At 48.1% G+C, this 17,769-nt stretch overlaps 2 protein-coding genes across 2 annotated transcripts in view; one reads left to right on the top strand and one right to left on the bottom strand.

Annotated features, from left to right (window-relative positions):
• Positions 1-2,187: 2,187 nt before the first annotated feature.
• LOC120403696 (TBC1 domain family member 22B-like) overlaps positions 2,188-17,769 on the bottom strand; it is a 79,720-nt gene continuing 64,138 nt past the window's right edge. Inside the window, exon 10 of the mRNA XM_039535199.1 lies at positions 2,188-2,244. Coding sequence (XP_039391133.1) covers positions 2,188-2,244 — 57 coding nt within the window. The remainder of the gene's footprint in view (positions 2,245-17,769) is intronic.
• LOC120403697 (transmembrane protein 217-like) lies at positions 2,215-3,001 on the top strand. The gene has a single exon (XM_039535202.1). It carries the CDS (start codon positions 2,258-2,260, stop codon positions 2,837-2,839), a length of 582 nt encoding a protein of 193 aa, XP_039391136.1. The 5' UTR covers positions 2,215-2,257; the 3' UTR covers positions 2,840-3,001.

Below are 17,769 nucleotides of genomic sequence, written 5' to 3'. Positions count from 1 at the left end.
CCAAATACGCAAGTATCACGATAAAATGATGAGAGTTGACAATACTGCCGTTCTTGCCCTAATGAACCTACAATCTAAGGCCTGATCCTGAAAATACTTGAGTAGGTACATAACTTTGCATCTGTTTAAAAGTTTGCGTGATGGCGGCCTGAATTCTTTTTGGATTCTTTTAAGGGAGGAAGCCAAACAGAGTCACACCCCATCCTAAAGTGTAAGATCCAGGGCTGGCAGTAATACATCCCTGCCCCATGTGGGGTCAGAAATCTCTTCATTGCCCAACAGGCCAAGGAAGCACTACTGATTTCTTAGCCATGGACACAAGTCCTCTCCCAGGCCCTTGTCCTGGGTGCTGGTCTCCAGCAGGGGGAAGCAGCCACCTTTTGCTGGCTCTAGGCAGGTGGATAGTTTGGTTTCTGCCAATATCTGGGCCAGATGCCTTCTGTTTGGCCATAGTTTCTAACTGTTAGATTAGCCCACTGCTACCTTCTGTTTTTTGTTTGGTTGCATCTTCCTCTGAAGCATTGGCCACTGTTGGAGAAAGGCTCCTGGACTAGATGGACCTTGGTTCTGATTCCATCTGACAATTCCTATGTTCTCTTTGCTTTATAGGTTCCTGGTGAGCTGAGTAGTTGGAGGAGTTATTCCATTAGCAAAGCAGGGTCCCAATGGGAAGAGCACATGGTCTCTCAGCCATTAGCGGCTAAGGTCAGTGGCATTGTAGGTAGGCATCACTTCCAGACCGTGCAAAGCTATCACAGCCGATCCATCCACCAGGTCTCCTCCCTTTTCCTTCTCAGAAGGAGGTAAGTTAGCCCTGACCTGCTCACTGAGTCTAACCTTTGAGAGGGTGGAAATGCCTCCTGTTGGTGGGCATGAAAGATGGAGATGAAATATGAAGGGCTACTTCCAGATGTCACCATTCAAACAAACGTCTCTTGACACTGATGGGAGTTTGCTTGACTAAAGCTCCAGGCTTTGACCCTTTGAGTTCAGTGGGAATTGCTGGCAGCCATAGCCTAGAAATCTGGCCAGAGCACCACAATGGGAGCTGCTGAGCACTGAGCTAATTGGGTCAACCTGGCCCAGATTGCAGGTCCTGTTGGGCTCTTGTGAATCTGGCCCTGAGCTCTTTGGAAAACGTGGTCTGCGGATTTCCAGGAGAGCTGTGGGCACTCACCCACCCTGAGGAGTCAGCCTGCAGGCTTGGCATTGCACCTTTTCTCTTAATTTATATTATTTTGCAATGCCTTGTTTAAAATAAAGTTCTGGGCCAGTATAGAGCTGTCTCAAGGGGCCTGCAATCTATAGCTGAGTGGTTACATTGCAGCAAATACTTGATTCAACATATATTTGGTGATTTTAATGAAATAATACTAAAGACCTCACTGTAATCTAGCACTTTTCATCTTTAGTTCTCAAAGCGCTTGAGAAAGCACAGAATCATTATCCCCATTTTACAGGTGGGGAAACTGAGGCACAGAGAGGGATGTGACTTGCCCAAGATCTCCCAGTAAGCCAGTGGTAGAGGTGGGAATAGAACCCAAATCTCCTAAGTGCTCTATCCACCAGGTTGCACTGAGGACGCCAACAGCTGTGAGACTGCTAGACTATGTTATTGAGATTAAAATAATGAGGAGGCCGATCCAAGGGTTTAGGCACCCTAATGTCATTAATTATTCGGTAAACGCAATTAAATTTAATCTCACCACCATTAAAATCAGTTCCACAGGAACTCAAGCAATCAACCACCTGTTCCCTTCACTGTTTCTAAAAGGGGACTAGGGTGGCCTCCCTTTAAAGCTGGCAGATCTCTCAGTTCAGGAGCTCTGGAGCTTGGCCTGTCATTGATTAAGGGGGCTGGGAGCCCTTCTCTGCACTCGAGGGTTGGGGGATGTGGAACATGGTGAAGCGCACATAGGATCATGGGGGACATAACCAAGTTTTGGTTTAGTAGGAATCTTGGTGAGATGGGGTTACAGAGTGTGTGTGTGAGTGTGGGATGCAGGTACTGTGTGTGAGAGATCGGGTTAGTGTGTGTGTGTGTGCACGCTGATCAACTCTCCTCCTTAGGTGTTCCACATGACGACGTCCCCCGCACCCGATGTTTTAGCCTGATCCTTTTCTTTTCCAGCACAGGCTTGAGTTCGCTGCGCTTCATCCCTAACACAAGCCCCGCCGACGTCTCTCCTAGCTTGCCTTTCTACTCTGCAACACTCCTTCGGTTTCCTTGGCCAGCGACGTTGCCTGTGGAGAAAACATGACGATCATCTTGTGCCCGGGGGGGTTCTGTGGCATGTCCCCCAAGGTTGGGGCCACTGTAGCTGCTGTCTACATGATCCTAGTGACCAACATGTACCTGATCTTCGAGGTTGGCCACTTGGAACGAGCAATGACGGACATGGCACAAATCAAGCCCTTCAACTTGACCAAAGTGGGGAAGATGCTACCGTATTGCTACTATACAACCATCATGCTGGCCGTCATGACCTACCCGGTGTGTGTCTTCCTCATCTACTCAGTCCACAAGCGGCTCTACATGGGCATGTTCGCCTATGTCGCATGGATCACCTTCTATGATCTGGCTAACTGCCTCATCGTGGCCCTGGCTTACCAGGTCTCCAAAGAAGCCTGGTTTTCTCTCAGCCCCCTGGAGTGGTTTGGGCTGGCCACCAGGATCCCCATGGATTGCTTCTGGCTCACCTTCATTGTCACGTATGCCCTGATGATTATTGAAAGCAAAGGGCAAGGAAGGATGTCGCTCAGGATGAGGCGGATCTCTAGGAACGTGTCAGAACTGCCCAGGTTTAGGTTGGGCTCCACTGCTAGGCAAGGCGTGTGAGGGGAGGTATCGGAGCAGTACGTTGGGCCCCATTTTCGTATATTTCCTACTGATGGAGATGAAAGTCCATTACCCGTGTAATCTCCTTCCTCTGTTGTGTAATTCAGTGTTTCTCTTGCTGTTGCTGCATTTTCCAGACCATGAGTTCAAGTCCTGAATAAATACCCCAAAAGCCCATGATTTATATTTGTGTTTTAGTTTTTTTTCCTTGGGTTTTATTTTGCATCAGGAAGCCACAGGGCATGGGAGTCAGCAGAACTGGGTCTATCCACAGCTCTGCTACCGAGTCACCAAATGACCTTGAGCAAGTCATGTCATCTCCCCCACCTCAGTTTTCTCATCTGTAAAATGGAGAGAAAGATATTGCTGTATAGTCTATATGTAAGGCCTTTGAAGCTCAAGGGATGAAAAGCCTGACATAAGACCAGATTTTGAAAGATACTTAGGCATTGTGGGGCTCAGTGTTGCAACACCTAACTGATTTAGGAGCCTAGCTCTCATTTTCAAAATGGATTTAGGTGCTTGGGACAGTTGTAAGTTATGATTAGGGTATCGTAAGAGCCCTGTAGCAGATGCTGCTGAGAGGATGCATTCAAGTAGACCATGCCGCAGATCTTTGGCATCCAGCCTAACTAAATAGTTGCATGGTTGCCATGTAAGAGTAAACAAATACACCACCACCCTACTGACGTAACTACAGCAGCTCCTCTATATAGGACGCAGGCTGCCACAAAGCTATTTACATCACTTCCCAGGAAGCCCTCGCTTTTGAGCAGCACCTCCTGTGGGACAGTGTAGGAACTGGAGCTTAGCAGCGCAATTGCACATTGTGGGCAATAGCCAGGGAGAGTGAGGTTAGCGAACACAGGTGCAAGCCCAGACTGCGGGTGCACCTTGCTTTGCAGAATAATCTCTCTAATAAAGCACAGGAACCTCTGGGGCTGCCAAAGGGGAGAATAGTGCCAATAGGGTTTGTTGCATCTCTGTTGCCCATCAGGGCTCTTGACACTGTGTTGGGGACGTTCCCCACTTAGCTGCCAAGATTTTGGAACAACTGAAGAGACTGGCTTCCAGAAAATCCAGCCCAGTGCATGCTGGGGCAGGACTTCGGAATTATTACCTGGTGCTGGCAGAGGCTCCAGCTATCCACCTAAGCTCAAGCCCATTCTACCCCCGGTGTCTAAGATCGTGTGGCTAACACTAGCCTTTGCCAGTACCAAGACGTCCACACTGCTATTTTCTAGGGTGCTCCCAGCTGCAGTGTAAACATACCCATTTAGGTGCCATGGACTTCCCAGGGCTTCAGCACATGTTTAAATGTTTTTCTGAACCAGGCTCTTAGATGGATTTAACTCCCAACCTCAGTGAGAGTTATGCCTACCTGACAAAGGGCCGAATTAGGCTCTGTTCTCTCCTTGGTACTTTGTGCCATTTGGATATTATGTCTCCCTGACAGCATTTCCCTCCTACTGAGCTGGCCTGGCCGGGAAATAGACATAAGCTGCAGCAGGAAGCATAGTGACTATCACGGCATCGGTCCCTGCGGGGCTTGTCACTCTGATCTTACTTGGCCTTTCTGTGGTGAGGTTTCTAAGAAGTGGAGTAGCAGTTGAGCAGTGTTTACGGGAAGGAGGGAGAGCCTGCACTCTGTGGGGAGCACTTTGCTGTGATACTGTAACTGCGCCCGGCTAAATTTCACTCACTGCGAGACTCATTTGCTGCTATAAACGTGTGCGATGGACTTTCTCGAAATAAGGAGCTATAAAGTTTGTTTTGGTCTAGCACAAGCGGCTCTGAGCAGGAGGTGCTCAGGCCATACCTCCATACCATGCAGCTCTGAGTGGGAGGAGCTCAGCCCTGGCCCCTTACCATGTGGCTCCAAGTGGGAGGAGCTCAGGCCCCACCTGAGCCATGCTGCTTTAGCTCTGTCCAGGGCTACTCCTGGAGGCTGCGCGCTGAGGCTCCGGGGGATAGGGGAAGGCAGAGGCCGGAGGGAGCCTCCGACATTCTCGTGGGGGCCTCTGCGTGACCGGGGCCTGGGGCAAATTGCCCCACTTGTCCCCCCCTCTGGGTGGCCCTACCCAAGCCCAGCAAGACAAGGTAAAGGGGGCCCAGGCTGGCAGAACAGGCGGGCTCAGTGGTATCCCGGTACATCAGGTGGCACCTCAAAGGGGCTGGAAATTGAAAGTAGACAAATTCATACTGGAAATGTATGTTTTGAACAGAGATAGTAATAGACCATTGGAACAACTGAGCAAGTGGCATGGTGGGTGACCTATTGTAACTCAAGGCAGGACATTTTTAAGATACTTTAGTTTAAACAGGAATGATTTGGGGGCAGGTCTCTGGCCTGTGTTATACAGGAGGTCACAGTGGTCCCATCTGGCCTTAGAATCCATGCATCTTCCAGAGAAGGGCGGATGGTGCATATGGACAGGGCACTAGCTGACAGGTCAGAGGAGGGCTCTTAGTACCTGTTCATTGCTCGTGAGAAAGGCATCAATGTAATCCAGGGCCTCTTTCTCCTCCGAGTCTGGCCTCATAAAGCAGGAGGCGTTACAAGGGGATGGTGAATCTGATCAAAGACAGAGCGGTGGTAATACCTGGGGCTGCCAAGCTGCAGGCTGGATGACAGAGATCTTAGAGGAAAACCCTTGCCCACCACTCCCGCCCCAGCAGGGGAGCAGCCCCGATGCACAGGGTCTGGCACAGAGTCTGGCACAGCGATTCCTTTTTTTTCTTTATAATAAAGTTCTGCTTTTAAGAACCTATTGGTTTTTAGTGTCCTAAAAAGCTAAGGGTCTGGTCTGTGTTCACCTTGTTTATCAACCAGCCCTGTAGCCATCCCTGGGGACTCGCCCTTTCCCCTGGGGACTCAGGAGCATGTCCTGGCCAGCGAGGGGCAGGGGAAAGTGACCGCTGCTTGGAGGGTGACAGGCGCTTTGACACCTTCGCCGAGGACGTGGGGATGTGCCATCATGATCTCTGCCATCTGGGTTTCCATCTACAGATGTTCACACTCAAAATGCAGGACAGGGGTAAGGTTAGCCTATCACCAAAAGAACCTTAATGTAAAGCAGTGCTCCTGCCAGTGCCCGTGGCAGATCCCCCATTCGAAGGGTGTGATCATTTCTGCCCTGACCTGGACGAGGCCTCGTGTCCTGGTGTTAGGGGGCACTGTGCTCTGTATCCTACATATTCCCCCAGCTTCCAGGCCCCCTGCCAGGCATTAGGGGGTGCTGTGCTCTGTACCCTACACCCCCCCATCTCTCAGCCCCCCTGCCAGGTGTTAGAGGACGCTGTGCTCTGTATCCTACGCATCTCCCAGCCCCCCTGCCCAGCGTTAGGGGTTTTGTGCTCTGTACCTTACACGTCCCCAGCCTCCCTGCTCAGCATTAGGGGCGCTGTGCCCTGTATCCTGTGCATCTCCCAGCCTCCTGCCCAGCGTTAGGGGGGGCTGTGCTCTGTACCCTACACATCCCCCGTCTCCCAGCCCCTCTGCTCAGCGTTAGGGGGAGCTATGCTCTGTACCCTACACATCCCCCGTCTCCCAGCCCCCGTGCCTGGTGTTAGACAGTTTCTAGTGTCTGTAAACGTACTGAATATTCCAGAGTCTATCAGCGCACGCTGGGTGCAACAGCTGTGGGTATCGACAGGGCCTGATGCTGGAACCTGACCTGAAGGTGGGATTGGCCACTATCCTGGTGGTTAGGACACAGGCAGGTAGTAGAGGGGCTCTGCTTTGGGACCCAATTCTGCCTTTCTGTTCAGCCGCATCCCCTCTAATGAGGCTGAACCTGCCCATCTCCCCAGACTCACCACCGCACAGGACTTGGGGGCACCTGCTGGCAAAGTGGCCTCAATCCCCACCATACAGGCAGGGATCATTCAGCCGGCGATAGCCCTTCTCTCGAGCTCCGAGAGCCTGTGTGTCATGGCTTCCTGCAGGGGTTCAGGGCCAGCAACTGCCTTGGGGGAGAGAACAGGCCCTGGCTAGTTGGAGGCTCAAACCGGTGAATGGCAGTTTGGATCCCCAGCGAGCTGTAGGGGTGAAACACGAGGGGCGGGGGGAACCAACCCCAGCCAGTTCCTATAAACCTTGCCCCCTGAGGTCTCAGTAGAAATAGGGATGTTCACCTGGAAGCACGCAGGTGTGAAGGACTGGAGAGGGAGGTGGCGGATGTGCCCTTTTGATGCCTGTGCCTGTGCGCAGGGGAGAGGTGGGGGCGCAGGCTCCGCTCCGTGGTACTGCTGGCAAACGTCTGTGACTCGCATGCCCTGGGTGCACATGCCCCTACAGTGGAATGTCTACAGGCTCAGCACAGCCTGAAAAACGCCAGCTCCTGTGTAAGGGAAGTCACCAGTTTTCTACGAGAGCTGGAAACCGACACTGGATAAGCCAGGAACTCCTGATCGACACTTTCGTCCCTCCAGGAGTCCGACCCATCTAGTGCAGAGAACTGAGGGGGACAAAGACTGAGCTGAAGCTAGCTTCATGCTCTCCAGGATGCCGGGGCGCCCTCATGCTCTAGCTGAAGGCGGCCTGGGAGTTCCCAGCATTGCCCTCCTGCCGTTTGTCTCTGGGAGCCCTTGCCCTGCAGCCTGGCCTGTCTGTTCTCAGGGGCCGTGTGCTGCCAGGTGCACATGCCCAGCGTGGACTCCCTTGTTTAATGCCAGGGGACGGCAACTGGGAAGGAAATGTACTGCCATGCCAAACCTGGGAATGGGCTGGTGATAAGGCCCTGGGTGACTGGCATGTCAGTTCCCAGCAGGGCCGGGAGCCAAGTGCCTCCTGGAGCCAGGAAAGAGTTGGCGGAAGAGCCCGCAGCAGCAGCAGGAGCTGTGTGTGCCTCAGCCCTTCCATGCCGGTGAGTGGCACCTCCTGGGTGGGTGGAGGGGGTTGCAAAAATGGCCGGGGCCATGGCCCTGCATTGTGGTGGGGCCTGGCCCCTCTGGGGGTTGGGTTGCAAGACCAAGGTGTCACTGGGAGGAGAAGACTCCATAGACCTTGTACTGCTCTGAGCTGCCATGAGATGGAGAGATGGGAAAACCCCAGCAGGGGGGAATGGCCCCTCCTGCTGGCAGCAGCTGCAACCTCTAGAGCTAATTGGGGCATTAGGGGCGGTGGCAGAAGCATCAGGTGGAGACTGACTGAATTGCCCACCCTGATCCATCACGCTGCAGGGTTGGAGGATGTTTTCCACCCATCAAAGGGGATGGTCGGTGCACGGTGGCTTGTTAAAGCCTAGGATTGCAGGGGACTGGACAGAGCATGAGATGCCCCCTGGTGTTGCAGCCCCATGTGCTGGCTCCTTTGCAGGGGGGCCACGCATGTTGAAGCACAGGGCATTTCAGGGCTGGGTTGATGATGGGAGCCCAGTGCCTGCCCAGGTTACACCCGGTGGCTCTGGCTGTCTGTTGGTGGCAGGAGAGGCAGTCAGAGCAAGCAGAACAGGCAGGCCCTGGATCCCATGCAGACTAGGAACCTCTTCTCTCTCCCGCAGCAAAGACCAGACCGATTCACTGCTGGTCCCTTTGACCCTTTCAGCAATGAGCTGGAGAGCAGGTACATCACTCATGACCTGACATCATTCCTCCTTCCAGGTATGGCGCCCCCCCAAATCCCTAAGCTGAGCCTGCACGCTGGGTGGGGAAGTGGGGTGGCCGCTGGGAACCGGGCTCTGACTGGATCTTTGCTGGGCTGGGCAGCAAAGAGGTGGGGAAGCTAGGGATCGCTGTGCCACACCCTGCTGTACATCGGGGCTGCTCCCCTGCTGGGGTGGGAGTGAGGGGGCAAGGGTTTTCTCTAAGATCTCTGTCACCCAGCCCTGCAGCTTGGCAGCCCCAGGTATTACCACCGCTTTGTCTTTGATCAGATTCACCATCATCTAATGCCTCCTGCTTTATGGGACTGGGTTCAATCTCCAATGCCAGAAATGTGACCTCGGGTGAGAGCTGCAAAGGGATGTTAAATGTAGATCCCCAAACCCCTGATCAGCTGCCCTCTCACCCTGTCGTGTCTGCTAGTAGGGTGAGGAATGGAGTCCCCCCAGGGCAGAGGCCATTCAGGAGACCCAGCGTGGCGGGAATCAGGCCTGGGATTCTCTGCTGCGGCTGCTACCACACAGGCCTTGGAGAGATGAGCTGCGAAACCCCCACAAGGCCAGCTCCTGGCACAGAGCTCTGTAGCACTGGGACCCCATACCACGCAGGGCATGGAGGCTGCTCTGTATGCCAAGGTAAGCCCCAAACTGGCCGTGCGGAACTGCCCCAAACTGAGTGGGAATGAGTCAACTAATGAAAAAGTTTTTCCTAATGTCCAACCTAAACCTCCCCCTCTGCAACTTGAGACCATTACTCCTTGTTCTGTCATCTTCTACCACTGAGAACAGTCTAGATCCATCCTCTTTGGAACCCCCTTTCAGGTAGTTGAAAGCAGCTATCAAATCCCCCCTCATTCTTCTCTTCTGCAGACTAAACAATCCCAGTTCCCTCAGCCTCTCCTCATAAGTCATGTGCTCCAGCCCCCTGATCATTTTTGTTGCCCTCCACTGGACTCTCTCCAATTTATCCACATCCTTCTTGTAGTGTGGGGCCCAAAACTGGACACAGTACTCCAAATGAGGCCTCACCAGTGCTGAGTAGAGGGGATTGATCACATCCCTCGATCTGCTGGAAATGCCCCTACTTATACAACCCAAAATGCCATTAGCCTTCTTGGCAACAAGGGCACACTGTTGACTCATTCAGCTTTTCGTCCACTGTAACCCCAGGTCCTTTTCTGCAGAACTGCTGCCCAGCCATTCGGTCCCTAGTCTGTAACAGTGCATGGGTTTCTTCCGTCCTAAGTGCAGGACTCTGCACTTGTCCTTGTTGAACCTCATCATATTTCTTTTGGCCCAATCCTCTAATTGGTCTAGGTCCCTCTGTATCCTATCCCTACCCTCCAGCGTATCAACCACTCCTCCCAGTTTAGTGTCATCTGTAAACTTGCTATCATACTGCCTCCCTCCATCCACTAGGCAAGCAACCCTGTCAAAGAAGGAAATTAGATTTATTTGGCATGGTTTGTTCTGGACAAATCCATGGTGCTATTCCTTATCACCCTATTATCTCCTGTAGGTTCTTACAAACTGTTTAATAACTTGTTCAGTAACTTTCTGGGTACCAGTGTTAGGCTGACAGGTCTATAATTCCTTGGGGCCTCCTTGTTCCCCTTTCTGCAGATAGGTTCTGTGTCTGCCCTTCTCCAGTCCTCTGGAACCTCAGCCCTCCTAAAGATTCAGAGATTGCTTTGCCTAGCTCCATCTAGGGTGAATATCATGAGGCTCTGCCAACTTGAATACATCTAACTGACCTAAATCATCTTTTACCTGTTCTCTCCCTAGTCTAGCCTGTATTCCTGCCCCCTTGTTGTTAATATTGCGTTAAGCATCTAGTCGTCATTAACCTTGTTAGTGAAAACTGAAGCAAAAAAGGCATTAAACACCTTGGCTTTGTCTGTGTCATCCATTCTTTGCTCTCCTTCCCTGCTGAGTAGTGGCCCCACACTTTCCTTTATCTTTCTCTTGCTCCTAATGCATTTATAGAGCTGCTTCTGATTGTCTTATGTCCCTTGCCAGTTAGAACTCATTTTTGCCTTAGACTTGCTGATTTTCTCCCTATGTGCTTGGGCTATTTTTTTGGTACTTCTCCTTAGCAATTTGTCCCAATTTGTTTCTCTCAGGTCCTGCTCCCCTGAACCGTGTCCTAAGAGGTGCATGGGCAGCTGGCAGCAGTGGAAAGGATTACCTGGCTGATCAAACTCATAGTCTGGTCATCACAGATTCAACGTGACTCTAGCTGCCTCCTAACTGCACTGAGCAGCCTTGTGATGCAGCACTCCCTGGCAGGGAAAACCCAGGCCAGGAATAGTGACTCAGCAAGGTCCTCTGTAGGAGTCCAATCTAATAAGGCATGATGTTGATGGGTCTGTCCTCTGACTCCAGTGGGCTCTGGGTCAAGCTCCATAATTCTCCAAGGACTTTCCCCGCTGTTCCCTTAAGAACACCAGTCCTCCAATTTACCATGATACCTCTGAATTTTAGCTCTGTCCTCTAAAGAGTTGGCAACTCCTCCTAGCTTCTTGTTATCTGCAAACGTGACCAGTCTGCTCTCTCTACCTACATCCAGGTCATTAATAAAGACATTAGACAACAATATTGTAGTCCAGCCAGAACACACATAGTAGGCAAGCTAAATCACATCTCCAGCACAACTGTCTGTTACAGCCAGCTCTCCTCTGATGCAGTGAAAAGAGCATTATGAAATTGTTCTATTCCTAACTACTTCTTTGAGAAAGCTAAAGATGCTGGTGTTATTGCCATAGGTTATGCTATTCACTGTCTGTGCTTAACTCGAACATTTAGTGCAAGGGATAGATGTTGTTGTGCAATTCAGTGGAGACCCTGACCACGTTTTAAAGAACATGACCAAACTGGACATTGCCTGCTTGCAGTGCTATATTGACTGTCTAGTCAACAGAAAAAGTTACAGAACCCTGCTTAAGAAAAAGACTATTTGTAAGAAATTTAAAAGGATTAAGTTAGGGAATGGTGAGAGGATAAACATGCAATATTGTCAGGGTTCCCTCCTCACTCTGAACTCTGGGATACAGATATGGGGACCCACATGTAAGACCCCCTCAGCTTATTGCTACCAGCTTAAGTTTAAAAACTTCCCCAAGTCACAAATTCTTCTTTATTCTTGGACAGTATTGTTGCCACCACCAAGTGAGTTAGACAAAGATTCAGGAAAAGGACCATTTGGAGTTCCTGTTTCCCCAAAATATCCCCCCAAACCCCTACACCCCCTTTCCTGGGGAGGCTTGAGAATAATATACCAACCAAATAGATAAACAAGGTGAACACAGACCAGACCCTTAGCTTTTTAGGACACTAAAAACCAATAGGTTCTTAAAAGCAGAACTTTATAATAAAGAAAAAAAAGTTAAAGAAGCACCTCTGTAAAATCAGGATGGAAGGTAATTTTACAGGGTAATAAGATTTAAAAAACAGAGGATTCCCCTCTAGGCAAAACTTCAGTTACAAAAAACAGGAATAAACCACCTTAGCCTAGGGAAAATTCACAAGCTAAAACAAAAGATAATCTAACACATTTCTTAATTTTTGTAATCTAGATGCTTATTTCAGGTAGGGTTTTATGAGAGGGTTTCTTTTTCTGCCCTAGTCTCTCTTTGTCCCGGAGAGAACAACAAAGAAAAACACACAAAGAACCTTCCCCCACAGATTTGAAAGGATGATCTTCCCTTATTGGTCCTTTTGGTCAGGTGACAACCAGGTTATTTGAGCTTCTTAACCCCTTACAGGTAAAGGAGGGATTTTATGCTACCCTTAGCTGTATGTTTATGACAAATATAAAACTTGGTAGCTGTAAATAATAAAAAAAAAATCTATTGAAAAGGGCTTTGTGACTATCTGTGTTTCTGTTAGAATGTCTTAGTGGCCCTTAAGTGAGCTAAAAGTTGTAAAGACCATCTTGGTTTGTTTTCAAGGAGCTGTCTGTCTTTTAAATTAAAAAAAATAGTTTGTGAGAGCCTAGCTCTAGCTCAAAAAGCTGAAATGTATGTTGTAGAATCATGGGGGGGAGACCCTAAAAATCTGTTTACAATTTAAAAAAACAGGGATAGTTTAGACGTGTTTGAGTACAATAGAGCTGACCCACCCTGTTGAACTGGGTGAGGATGGTGAGCTTTGATTAATATGAAATGAAATAAAACCTCTGAAGTTCACAGATGCTATTGGACAGTTTAAGTTGGTTGTACTCTAGTAGACAGTTTAACTATAACCCCAGGAGTTGGTAGAATTCTATTGGACAGTTTAACCCCCAGGAGTTAGTTAAACTATTGGACAGTTTAAATCAGGGGCTCTCAAACTGGGGATCGGGACCTTTCAGGGGTCGTGAGCTGCCAGCCTCCATCCCAAACCCTGCTTCGCCTCCAGCATTTATAATAGTGTTAAATATATAAAAAAGTGTTTTTAATTTATAAGGGGGGGGGGTCACACTCAGAGGCTTGCTATGTGAAAAGGGGTCACCAGTACAAAAGTTTGAGAACCACTGGTTTAAATATAACCCATGAGTTGGTTGAACGCTATGGGTCTCTCTTTCTAGCAACTCAAAGTCATTAAAATAATATATTTACAAAATAAACAAGGGTCTAATCAAAAACTGAAATGTTTCAAGGGTTCACAAACCTCCACAATACTTTAGAACAAGCGTTTGCACAAAAGAAAATCAAACATGTAAAAGCTCTGGGTATTTGTAGGGTGCTTACTATGGTTGTGATACACCCATTTTATTTCAAAAACAACCCCCAAATTTTAAGCATGAAAGAAAGATGCTTAAAAAACAAACAAGCCCCAGACATTCATTGATATCTGCAAGGGGCCCCACACTTGGGAATGGGTACAGTAATGTTAAGGATTGTTGTGTATGGTGATTTAATGTTTAATACTGTAAGAAGGCCCCAAAGAAAAATGTATTTTAACTACAAGAAAAAAAATTAGCCAAAAGCAGCCCAGTTGTGCAGACAACTTAATTCCCCCTGCCCAGATCACAAAAGGGAATGTTAGGGGAGGAGGGCCTAAAGTCCTTAAGTATCTATTAATTCAGAGTTGTGATGATCGAATCTACCTGCTAACTACAGACTTTTGAAATCTGTTTGAAACAAAGAGTTAGGCTGGTGTAAAAATCTCAGTTTTTTGGAGACAGTTTCTGTTGAAAGAGGACAATCTTGAACTGAATTTCTGCTGGACTGCAAGAGGAGGTGTGCTCCCTGTTTTTAACTTTGAAAATATATATTACATAATGTCACTTTGGCCATTCTGTCCTTACTAAATAATGGCACCAATCTTATTACAGTGTGATCTGTTGTCTTTGTGTAAAATATACCCATTTAGAACAAAAAGCTGAAATATATGTTGTAGAATCGGGGCGGGGGGGGGGGGGAACCTCCCTAAAAATCTGTTTACCATTTAAAAAAAACACTGCTGGTTCAGATATGTTTGAGTACAATAGAGCTGACCCACTCTGTTGAACTGAATGGTTTTAACCACAACCCCAGGTCATAGCCAAAGTGACTGAGATAAACCACCCTTGTTGCCATCGGAGTTAATGGTATAAGTGATCAGTAATTAAATTTGATGGGTGTATGCCCACAGTAAGAGAGGTGAGTGAGTGAGGATGGTGAGCTTTGATTAATATGCAACTGAAATAAAACCTCAGGAGATAGCAGAAGCTATTAGACAGTTTAACTATAACCCAGGAGTTGGTTCAATTCTATTGGATAGTTTAAATATGACCCCAGGAGTTGGTTGAAAACTATTGGACAGTTTAAATATGACCCCAGGAGTTGGTTGAAAGCTATGGACACTTGAAATATAACCCAGGGGTTGGTCGAATGCTATGGGTCACTCTTTCTAGCAACTCAAAGTCATTAAAATAATAATTTACAAAAATAAACATGGGTCTAACCCAAAACTGAAATGTTTCCAGGGTTCACAGACCTCCACAATACTTTAGAACAAGCGTTTGCGTTAAAGAAAATCAAACATGTAAAAGCTCTGGGTATTTCTAGGGTGCTTACTATGGTTGTGATACACCCATTTTATTTCAAAAACAGCCCCCAAATATTAAGCATGAAAGAAACATGTTTAAAAAACAAACAAACAATCTCCCACCCTTGGGAATTGGTAGAGTAACATTAAGGATTGTTGTGTATGGTGAAGGCCCCCAAAGAAAAATGTTTTAACTAAAAGAAAAAAAAATTAGCCAAAAGCAGCCCAGTTATGCAGAGAACTTAATTCCTCCTCGCCAGATCACAAAGGTGAATGTTAGGGGAGAGTAGGGTGACCTGATGTCCCAGTTTTATAGGGGCAGTCCTGATTTAGGGGTCTTTTTCATATATAGGCTCCTGTTACCCCCCCCCCCACCCTGATTTTTCATGCTTGCTGTCTGGTCACCCTACTCTCCCCGCAAATGGAGAGGCCAAAAAATGGTTTTTAAAAACAGTTTCGTTTTTATTCTGGAAAAAAAATAGTTTTGTTTTTTTAAATGGGGTTATTTGTCTTAGAAGAGTTGGCTTTAATGTTTAAATTGCTAGCGATTCAGGGGCCCAAGCTAGAGAGACGTGGGGGTGTTTAAAAAGGCTTTCGGGGGCCCGACACCGTAGGTTACCAACGTGCACCCCCTCACCTCAGGGGTGACTCCCACCAACGGATCTCGGCCCCTCCTCCCCGCCCAGCGTCCCCGCGCGCTACAGAGAGTCTGGGACCAGGCAGCGCAGCTCCACACGTTGCCTCCATCCCCCTCCCCCACCAGCCCTGACCCTGCTGCCAGCCCATTGGCCGGGAACAGCAGCCAATGGCAGCTGTGGAGGGCGTTGCCAGAGCTGCCTGGCTACGCCTCCACAGCAGGGAGCCGCAGGCAGAAAGCAGGAGGAGCCTGTCACTGTCAGACAGACGCAGCCCTGGGGGTGGGGGAGCAGCAATGTGCACTCCGGGGCTGATGTTAAATACAAAGTTCAGAGGGGGTTTCCTTGGGGGGCTATAGCAACCCCCACAGAGCAGACCTGGGCTGCAGCTGGTTCTGTCCACCACTCCTCCTCACCCCACACAACCCTCTGCCCCCCCCCAAAAGACCACCACTGGCCCCTGTGCCCCCATCACCCCTCACCAGAGAGCCCCTGCTTCTGCCTCCAGTGACAGCTCCCCTCCCCCTCTGCTCCCTACAATCTCCCCCTTTGCCTTCCCCCTCCTCCCAAGTCCATTGGCTGGAATGCTCTCAACCACCAGGGCTAATGGGAGCTCCATCTGTAGCAGGGTGCCTGCTTGCAGATGCAGACCTCCCTGGCTGTTACTCAACAGCCCAGGGAGGGGGAGCCACAGGTGAGCAAGCCCCTGTCATCATCATTGCAGGCCCAGCAATTCTCTGGGTATTCAATTTCACTTACGCAAGTAATTCAGTCTTCTCTTTCTTTCCAGACAGTTTGTGGCTTTTCCTGTAAGAAAACTTACAATTTCTTTGCAAAGAAGTCCATTTATAGTTTTTCACTTGAAACTATAGTTATTCATAAGCTCATTTATTTTGTTAACTCGGTTTCATAGGCAATTTTAAAAGTCACTTGAATTGTACCTAGTTTTTTCCACTGGTCCAAAACCACATGAAAGATGTGCGGATTTTTATTTCTGTGGGCCAAAGCACCCTAAGTAGAAATATAAATGTTGAAGCTAGAAAAGATGGGTAAGGGTCCCTTCAGGAAACTGTCCTCAAGTCATTCATTCTTCTGGGCATTCCATTTATTGTTCCCTCCTATAGTGATAGAGATCAGTGTTTCCGGAGGAGATGCAGAAAACTGGGGCAACCCTGCAGCAACTCTGTCTCTACCCCTGTTCTCTGTCTGCTCCCTCTACCAGCCCCTTTGGTCTCCCTCTACCATTACTCCTTCTGGGTTTCTTTCCCTGATGCTTCTCATGAAGTAAAGTTTGTCATTACAGCTTCTTATCTTTGTAATATATTTAATTTTGATGTATTTATTAAGTGTTAATTAATGCACTATGGGAGTCCCCCTTCAACCCTCTGTACAAATTGATCCCCTTCTTTCCATATGTTTTGCCCATAAGGTTTTCTGCAGCCCTAGGGCAGCCAGCAATAACCCCTGTGCCTTTGCAATGGGGTGAGGGAAGGTGACCGTGGGTTCCCTAGTTATGTGATTTGCAAGAAGTGTTATCATTACTCAGGGTACCAAATGTGTTTAAATGATATAAGTGCCTTGTAAAATCCCAAAGTAAGCTCATTTTCATTTTTCATGTAATAATCTCATATACAGTCTACACATATATTTCATTATTAGTTTAATTTATTTTGATTGTTGTTATTAGCTAGATTACTGTGGGTTTTTTTTCAGTGTGAAAAATTGTGTGCTATTTTAGGCGTTGAATGACATGATACAGTGTGGCCAGCGTGTTGGGAAGACAATGGTGTTGGAACAGGAATGTCTCCATGCTGAATCTGTGAGTAAGCAGTCTGTGCTTCAGGGTCTGAGGACAGATTGGGTTACTGGTGTTCCAGAGCAGAACAGTTTTATGGCTGAACTCTTAAAGATGCAGGGGAGAGCAAGCCAGCTCTCCCCCTCAGACCCTTTGAATTTGTGTGGTATCTCTGTAAGACAAAGTCCAGCCTTGGAATCCATAGCAGCTAAGGAGTTAAAAGCTAGTGTTTGTGTTAATGCAAATTACCTGGCTGGCAGGGAGAAGAAAGACTTGCTAATAGCTGTTAGCAAACAGAGCCCACCCCATCAGCCAGTGAATTCTGTTAAGCAAGAGAAATCAGGGTTTAATCCTGCAGGACAAGGAGGAAAGAAAAAACTGAACTTTGCAAAGGGAAGCCACAGGTTAACCCTAAAATGCCCAAACCCCAATGGTATTGAGCCAAAGGTGTGGTGTGACAAACATGATTGTAGATGGACGCTTGCAATAAATTTGTTGTTATTGCTAATGGTAATGTTTGTTACTAATGTGTTGCTATTACCAAGAAAGGTAAAAATGTGCAATGTGCCTAATCTTGTGGAAAATCCCTTAAACATGTTGAGAGTAATGCATGAAGACAAACTTTATGTTAAAAGGCCGTGTTATACTAATGTTTCACTGTTAATGCCTGTAGACAATCTTGGAACTTTTCATAGAAGAAAAGACACTCCAGACCTAACATGCTGTATAAAAAGGGAAACTAAGACACACTACCAAATTGATTTTATGGCTAAATGCCAAGATTCCTGTACTATAAACATTACTATCTATCTTAACTTGATGTTAATTGGGCTCCAAACATTTGCCAAAATTTGTATGGATAAAGTAGCTCTGTTCCTTAGCTCT

The sequence above is a fragment of the Mauremys reevesii genome, linkage group 4, assembly GCF_016161935.1.
Source record: "Mauremys reevesii isolate NIE-2019 linkage group 4, ASM1616193v1, whole genome shotgun sequence".
NCBI classification, from domain to species: domain Eukaryota; kingdom Metazoa; phylum Chordata; order Testudines; family Geoemydidae; genus Mauremys; species Mauremys reevesii.
The sequence above is the reverse complement of the archived record's forward strand: the minus strand, read 5'-3'. Positions and strand labels throughout refer to the sequence as shown.

What these genes read in the sequence shown, in the direction of transcription:
- LOC120403697 (XM_039535202.1), top strand. Translation starts at nt 2,258, where the DNA reads ATGACGATCATCTTGTGCCCGGGGGGGTTCTGTGGCATGTCCCCCAAG.